The following is an 8,808-nucleotide window of genomic DNA, read 5'->3' on the forward strand; positions in this document are numbered from 1 at the left end:
TTATTCTTGAAACCAATTGGAATTGTATTGAATATTGATTATAAATTTAAAGAAAAAAAATTCGAACCGGATGACTACGGTGAGGCTAAATTTGTGATCAATTTAATTGTGATCAGTTCATTGGTTGATGGTAGTTCTAAAATATGCATACTTGTTAGTAGTAGCTTATCTAAATAAAACTTGCTTATTAGTACATGAGTATTATTCTTACTACATTTTCTATGTTTTGTACGTCCAAATGCATGAATAAGAGGTAAAGTGCACAAATAATGCATACTTTGATGACTTATGAACTAAGGATCTTTTATGAGGCATTTCTTAATGAAGGGCAAGTGAAAAATTAAAAGACAATGATTATTTTCGTAGGTTTAAGACCATAAATCCGTCACTTAAGTCAAGGAACGGTGAAAAGTTAAGTTAAGTTATATCATATGTTTTTAGTTGTGTTTTTTGTTTATCTTAGCTCACTTTTATGTTAAAAATACAATCAATGAAAGAAAGACTTGCCCTTTGTTGGGTTTTGGACTGCTCAATAAAAAATCCAACATTGAAATCTAAGTATAGTCAGTATATGGTGCAAAATGTTCTACAATCAAATATCCAAATTTGTTAATCCAAATTAATATTTTTTAAAATGACTCAGAAAAGTTGAGTAACAACAAATAATTTAGTATTCATATTTTAGAGGAACCTTGGAGCATGCATTTTGATAGCTAATCATACTTTAGTATACCTTCAAAATGTTACAGTACAGTCCCTATGATCATTCAACAAAATAATGGAATCATGACATGGTTAGTGCTTTATTTGATCAAGGCATAACATAGGCTATTTTTAGAACACCACTAATTCAGCAAGTAACTATATGGATAAGCTTGTGTGGAAAGTTGAGAAAAAAGGGAACTAGTCTGTAAAAATTGTATCGGTTATGTGTTGATGACCTAATTGAAACTTCTCATCTCAAGTGGCCTGGTTATTGGTCTGGTATATGGCGGCTGAAAGTTCCTCCAAAGGTTAAAAATCTAGTCTGGTGGATATGACGAGGTTTCTTTCCAACTCGTGCTTGTCTACGAGACAAAGGAGTTCAATGTCCACTGAATTGTGTTGTGTGCAACGATAACTATGAAGATACTATACACATCTTATTTGCTTGTCCTTTGTACGTGCAAGTTTGGCGTGCTGCTTGTTTGTGGAATCAAATTAAGGGAGCTGTGAACATTGAACAACACAAGTAGCGCCTCAGACACCATTTTTCTGCTACTGTACAGTTAAATGCACATGAATCTGCTCGTATGGCTGTTATTATGTGGAGTTTACGGAAGCATAGAAACCTCAAGCTATGGCAAAATGTAACAGAAACGTGTGCACAAATTGTGGATCGAGCACTGCAACTGATTGAGGGTAGCATTCCGCGACAGCAAAACTCTGCATTTATGACAGCAGGCCGAGGTGATAATGCATGCCTAAGTAGCAGCGTGTCTGCTCCTTCGGTGATTAAATGGGAAAAACTGGCGAGAGGGAGATACAAGTGCAATATTGATGCATCGTTATCGACGAGATCGTGTAGGCCTTGGCATGTGTATTTGCGATGATGAAGGACGGTTTGTGTGCTTGCAAAGACTATGTGGATAACACCAATGCGCAACGTGGATTTAGGCGAGGCGCTTGGCCTTTTTCATACCATCAATTGGGTTCATGAGCTTCAACTAAGAAGTATTTGATGAAATGTAAAGATGATGCGTCAATATGGTCATAACTAAGAAGTTTTCCATGCAATTGAAAAGATGATGCATGGAAAACAAGGATGGAAACTCCAATCTAATCCAAATAGTCTTGTCTCTCATTTATTCAAGGCACGGTACTTTCTCCCGTAGCAATTTTTTGGCGTCATCAGATGGTCATAACTCAAGATTTGTGTGGAGAAGTATATCAAATGCTAAATTTCTTGTTCGTGCCGGTTCTCACGGGTGCATTGGATCAGGGGCTAGTATTCCTATTTTAGAGGAACCTTGGCTTAATGATGGAACATGCATTTTTATAGTTAATCATAATTTAGTATACCTTCAAAATGTTACAGTAGAACACTTCATTGACCATTCAACAAAAGAATGGAAGAATGGAATCATGACATGGTTAGTGATTTATGTGTTGATGAGCTAATTGATATTTCTCATCTCGAGCGGCCTGCTGGTTATTGATCAGTGTTTGGCGGCTGAAAGTTCCTCCAAATGGTAAAAATCTAGTGTGGCGGATATGTCGTGGTTTCTTTCCAACTCATGCTCACTGAGACAAAGGAATTCAATGTCCACCGAATTGTGTTGTGTGCAACAATAACTGTGAAGATACTGTACGCATCTTATTTGCTTGTCCTTTGTCTGTGCAAGTTTGGCGTGCTGCTGGTTTGTGGAATCGAATTCAGGGAGCTGGGAACAACACAAGTAGCGCTACAGACACCATTTTTCTGCTACTGCAGCAGTTAAATGCACATAAATCTGCTCGTATGACTGTTATTATGTGGAGTTTAAGGAAGCATAGAAACCTAAAGCTATGGCAAAACTTAACAGAAACGTGTGCACAAATTGTGGATCGAGCATTGCAAATTTGCAACTGATTGAGGGTTGGGTTCAGGCCGAGAATAGCATTCCGTGACAGCAAAGTCTCACTGGTTTTTATTTTAGAGTTTACATTAGGTAATTTTATTGTTCAGTTTCTGCATTTTGATATACAATACAGGTAAACACTACATTTTTAGTAGGGAACAATGATCTCTTGTATGCAAGGAACAAGTTTGGGAAATTAACTTTTAAGAGGAAAACAATAAAAACTATTAATTTGAGTACTCTCCAAACAGAAACTTATTGAATTCATAGTTAACACTAAATTGTAGCAACGTCAAATCAAAATTAAGGATAAACTTCAATGAGAGACTTGAAACCAGATATAGGAGATATCTTGTAGCTGCTGAAACCTGCATCACGTATGAGTTTATCCCATTCTGTCTTTGTTCTTTCTTTACCAAGAAACATTGTAAGCATCACCAAGTCATAGTCCAATTGCAATTCAGTTAATCCATGATCATCACTTGTTTCATCAATTGATATGTCGATGATAATCACTTTTCCATCTTTCCCTTTGTGTGAAATAGCTTCTTTGCTGTTCTTCAATATCTTTAAGGATTGTTCATCATTCCAATCATGAAGAACCCACTGAAATATAAACAATTTATATATTTAATTAGTCATTTGGTTGAAACAAAATATGCATCTTAATTTGTTACTAGTTACTACTATTCATCCTTATTCCTCATTGCAAACACATTTATCTCAACAGCCCACAACCCAGGAACCTGAACAATGTGAGACTCCAAACAACTTCAACACCCACCCTTATGCTAGCGTGGACCTGAGTCCAATTCCCACATTGGAATCATTAACCCAGCTCTGATACCATGTTAAATGTACTTGGATCTCATCCTAAAAGCTAGCTTAACGGGTGAGGATGCTCAAACACATTTATAGACTCAACAGACCAGAACCTGAACAATGTGAGACTACGAACTACTTCCACAACACAGACACAACATGTTACTGATAGACGTAATTGAATGTAATCAGATATGTCAGTATTATTTCCGTGCTAACACGCACACCATGAATAAAATGAAATCAATTAGTGAGAATTGATTATTATAGACAGTTGATGAAAATAAGCAAACCTTGAGTAAAACAGCATCTGCAGGAGGAATGGATTTGAACATATCACCACCAACAAATTTCAAATTTTCATTTCCAGTTAAGTTAGCAACAACCTGTGGTTGATCAAAAACAGTACATTTGAGGTTAGGAAAAGCTTCATGAATGAGTTTTGTGACACCACCAGTTCCACCAGCCACATCAACAAGAGACTCCAAACCCTCAAACACATGTTTGTTCTCTTGAAGAGAAATCTTAAAAATTCTAGAATCAGAAGCCATAGCATCTTGAAACATACTCAAAGTATCAGATTCAGAATCTTTGTTAAGGAAATCCCAAAAACTCTCCCCTGTTGCACATTCATAAAGTGTTTGTTCCTTTTCTTCATTGAACCATTTCTTTGAGGCACTCCACATATCCAAAGAACTTGGATGAAGTGCTCCTTTAACAATTGCTGATAAACATGTTGGTTTGCCACTTACTAGAAGCTTTGAACATGGTGTAAGAGAATATGCTATTTCATCTTCCCCTTCTTTGTTTTTCAGTGTTGTTTTTGCAAAGAAACCATTGTGTGTTAGCAATCGCAAAAATCGATATAGGATGTTAACTTTTGAAGGGTGGAGTTTCAAAGATGAGGCTAATTCAGGAAGAGTTATTGGTTTTCCATGGTTATGGATTGCATCAGCTATGCCAAGTTCCATAGCTGATTTGAGTGCCATGGAACTTACAAAGTTGTATACATGTTTGTATAAATGGATTTGAGCATGATACAGTTCACTTTGTTCAGAACCGTTTGTACTCAAAGCCATTTCTATTGAGTTTTTTTTTTTTTTTTTGTTGATCAACTTTGATGATGTATTGTGTTTTTGAGTGAAATGGATATGAAGAAATTAACAAGTGTGGACCTTTTTATATGTTTCAAATGTTGAATAGAATATAATATAAAGTGAAGATAGATAAAAATATAATGCATAATACCGTTAATTTTGATGGGTCTCAATAACATATCAAATCATTTTCAACTTTTCTAAAAGTTTCCATGGATGATCTATGTGATATAATCTTTCAATCCAACGATCGATTTTGTAAAATTCGTATTCGTTATAATATTATTCGAGATTTGTGCATGGTGCACCACATGAACCACTTGTTCATCTTAGACAAAGCCTGCATTATGTTGTGTAGAAAAACTCTTATGTGATTTCAGGAGTTTGAACATTATAAAAACTCTCATGTAATAATGTATTTATCTTCGTGAGCATAATTCAAACCTTGATATTTTATTTATTCACTTTAAAAAATAAAATTTTAACCATTAAACCACTTAACTCAGTGTAACTAAATATTATGATTAAATCTTATATCCATTCAAGTATTTCTTGTTGTGTCTTGTTAGGCTTCATATTGATTATTGAGAGGGGGACATGTAATAGGATTATTAGACAGAGTTGCAGGCTTGCAGTCTTGTTGGAAAAGTAATAAGTCAAAAAAAAAAAAGAAGAAAGTGAAAGTGATGTTGTTATTTAGCTGAGTAGGTGGAATTTGGGTAGGTAAGGAGGACTCAAAAACTCAAGAGACTCAAAGAGTGAAGATGGCTGGCTGGCTTAGTGTGTGTAGTAGCTATTTTACTTTTCCTTGCACATTCCACCTACCAATTTTGTTTAATCATATGTCTAAATCAATAATCAACTTGGATTAAATGCTTAGTGGGAGATTTTGCACCTACCAATTTTGTCACTACTTGTTCATCTACCTGTTCTATTATTGTAGATTAAAATTATTATTGTACAACTTAATTTAAAATTTAATAAAATATAGGGACCTACAAGGTAATTTTTCATTTTGAGACAACCTAAACAATTTTTCTTTATATCATATGTACTTAAAAAAAATTGGAATATTTTTTTTAGGGTCCGATTGGTTCGAGGTATATGAAGGGGAAGGGAGGGGAGGTGAGGGGAGTAATCTTGACAAAAAAATATTTTTTTTATTAAATCATTTTTTTAAAAAAAAAACATTTTTTATTCTTGAAAAAAAAACAAAATTTAAAACAAAAATTTTAAAATGTTCTATGAATTTAAAATATTCCTTTTGCTAATTTAAAACGTTTTTTTAACCAATCAAATCTCTCTAATAATTGAGATTTTTTGTTTTTTTTTTAATTTTTTTTTCAAGAATAAAAAATATTTTTTTTAAAAAAAAGATTTAATAAAAAAAATCTTTTTTTTATCAAGATTACCTTCTGCACATCCCCTCTCATTCATCTACCTCGAATCAATCAGATCTTTAGGGTATTTTTTTTCCCTAAGTAAAACATATTAGAGTATATGTAATTAAGTTATGTGCCCATGAGTCAATAACGCTTCTATTTTTCAATTCAAGGAATGAAAACATTAAAATCAAGAGAAATTCTTATTTTGGTCAGTTCTAATTTTTGGTCAAAAAAGAACTTCTATTTTGTTTGTCTATATGCTGTGTACCTGGGAGCCACACATACTTTTCCTTTGAATATGGAGTAGTACCACAAAATGTGTTTCATCTTTTAAGTGGAAATTTTACTAAGCTGACGTAATTAATTAAGAAGATTTGTCCTACCAATTGAGCTAAGCGCACGGAACAAAATTTATTTTAATTATTATAAAAAAAAGTGATAAACAGAAAACACTTTTGTAAAAACAGATTTTTTTGCAATTTTTTTGTAAAAACAAATTTAAAAACAAGGTGTGCCGGTCCATATTATCAGTGCATAACAGCAGCCCATTCACATTAACGGTTCATACACGGCGGACAAAATAGAATAATTAATATTTCTGTAACCAAAAAAAAAAAGAATAATTAATATTTCATTATTTGTTTTGGGCCATCATGAAAAAAATATTTCTTTCTTTGAAGACCGTTGAAAATTCATCCTCTATATCGTCAGTATAGCCTATATTTTGTTGGACAGGTTATTTACAATTTAGAGTCATAAATACTACTCCGTTGACCGCAAATACAATGAAGGTTTTAATGTTATAAATTCTAATTTTTATTTTAATTAATTTAATTTTGTGCTTATGTAAAATAACTTAATTATATAAGTAAATAAATTTTTACATATTATTTATAAATTTGTCAAAATACTTTATAAATTAACATAAATAATTTTTTTGTCATGATAAGTAAACAAAAATGTTGTATATATTATAGAGATTGATTTTTTTGTGTTTGGGTTGTGTGGAATAAACGAAACCATAGATTATTAAAAAATACAAAGAAGTCCATACCTCAACTCAATAGTTGGATAAAGTTAAACTTTATTTTTTTGGTAGATGAAGTTAAACTTTTTTGTGTTTGGGTTGTGTGGAATAAACGAAACCATAGATTATTAAAAAATACAAAGAAGTCCATACCTCAACTCAATAGTTGGATAAAGTTAAACTTTATTTTTTTGGTAGATGAAGGCGAAAAATGTTAATTTTGTCTTAAGTTATCATAGTTGGTGGTCGAGTCTGTTTGCTTGTTTGGACACCGACTAATTTGGTATTATTGTTTTATTTTGCGGTTGAAGTTTTGTAAACTTTAGTGGTGAACTAATCGTTCAAAAATGATTTGTCTTAGCTAGTGATGATTCAGCTGGAATGAGTTGTTGAAGATGATGATTAGATGATTTCTTGGTCTTTATTATGGGAAAAAACGTACCTGCAAGATTGTTAGCACTCCAACGCTCAAGTTGATATTTGAAAGAGGTAAAAATGAGTGACTAATTGGAGGCGCAGATATTTCATACCTAGGGATTGATGTATGAATATTAATGTTTATATATAGGAGAATATTAGGGTTCTACAGTATAGAGGGGTCCCTCATGTGTAGAGAATAAGTCACATATAACACCTGGATTGTCTTTTGCATAAGAGCACGTTGGACGTGATGGGGCGTTTGACCTCTGTTTGTGCTCGTAGTTTAGGTCTCGTGGTCGTTATGCCACGTGATTGCTCTTATCCCATTTTGATGGACCTTGATGTATATTGGACATTTAGTAGCGATCCAAAACAAGTGGTCTCTTTTGGTATCTCTTTTGCTAAATTGATTACTTTGTTGGTGTTAATAAATTTCATTTTTGTTTGTTAAAAAAAAAAAATGTGATGTTTATACGGAGGCTAAATATATACTCTCTTCGTTCCTTTTTAAGTATCTTTTGACCGTGGGTTTAACGTTTCTATTTAAATGTCGTTTTGGTATTTTAAGGGATGATTTTTCAATTATACCCTTTGTCAATTACTCTTATCTTTTTCAATAAAACTAATTAATCCTATATATTTGGAAAAGAAATATTTTGGTACATAACATATTACTTATTTTTTGGTACATATAATTTAAAATTTATTGGAAAGATAAAGTGTGTGCAAAAAGGAAAAAAAAAACTGTGTGCAAAAAAATAAGAATTTATTGGTGGATTAAATTTAGGGTATAATAAAAAGAAAATGTGCAAAAATAAACTACGTTAATTTGGTATTATTATTCTAAGAAAACACACTTAAAAGGAAACAGAGAAAGTATTTTTTTTTTGTAAACCAAAGATATCATCCGCGCGCAACTGCAGAGACTAATCCCCTCGAGGTAACTGAGATTCATTTAAGGGGTTGACATCTCCCAACAAATGCTTCTCCATACGCACCGGGCGGGGACTGAACCCAGGACCATGTGAATATATGACTTGACAGAAATATTGTTGTTTTGATGATTGACAAAAGAAGACCGAGAATGACAATGATGCAAAAAGCGAAAAAGAGGGTCAAGCTTTTCAAGACTTGAGTTATAGACTTATTGGGTTATAATCCATATATGTTTAGGATCCTTATGTGAGTAGTAGAAAAAGCTCTCTTGAAAATATATCACACACTCACAATAATCTCATTTAAACATGATTTTTATTTAAATATAATTTTGCATAACTTATTATTGGAAATTGCATAATTATATTTTGACATTTAAATTTGAAAATCATTTTATTTATCATGCATTAACGTGGACTTGATTTAATTTGTGAAATATTATTGCATGATGTTACAATATTTTTAAATAAGTACAATGTTTTTTCTTTAAATAATTGGCATTGCATTTTGTACGTGTTCTT

At 32.5% G+C, this 8,808-nt stretch overlaps 1 protein-coding gene across 1 annotated transcript; it reads right to left on the reverse strand.

Annotated features, from left to right (window-relative positions):
- Positions 1-2,646: 2,646 nt before the first annotated feature.
- Positions 2,647-4,618, reverse strand: LOC123913951 (isoflavone 4'-O-methyltransferase). The gene is made up of 2 exons (XM_045964891.1): positions 3,716-4,618; positions 2,647-3,206 (listed from the first exon to the last, which is right to left on the reverse strand). Exons 1-2 carry the CDS (start codon positions 4,499-4,501, stop codon positions 2,904-2,906), a joined length of 1,089 nt encoding a protein of 362 aa, XP_045820847.1. The 5' UTR covers positions 4,502-4,618; the 3' UTR covers positions 2,647-2,903.
- Positions 4,619-8,808: the final 4,190 nt, after the last annotated feature.

The sequence above is a fragment of the Trifolium pratense genome, linkage group LG3 (genome assembly GCF_020283565.1).
Source record: "Trifolium pratense cultivar HEN17-A07 linkage group LG3, ARS_RC_1.1, whole genome shotgun sequence".
Lineage (NCBI taxonomy): Eukaryota > Viridiplantae > Streptophyta > Magnoliopsida > Fabales > Fabaceae > Trifolium > Trifolium pratense.

Coding starts and splice junctions, on each gene's coding strand:
- LOC123913951 (XM_045964891.1), bottom strand. CDS start 4,501: ATGGCTTTGAGTACAAACGGTTCTGAACAAAGTGAACTGTATCATGCT. Junction 3,207..3,715: donor CAGATGCTGTTTTACTCAAG/GTTTGCTTATTT, acceptor TTTATATTTCAG/TGGGTTCTTCATGATTGGAA.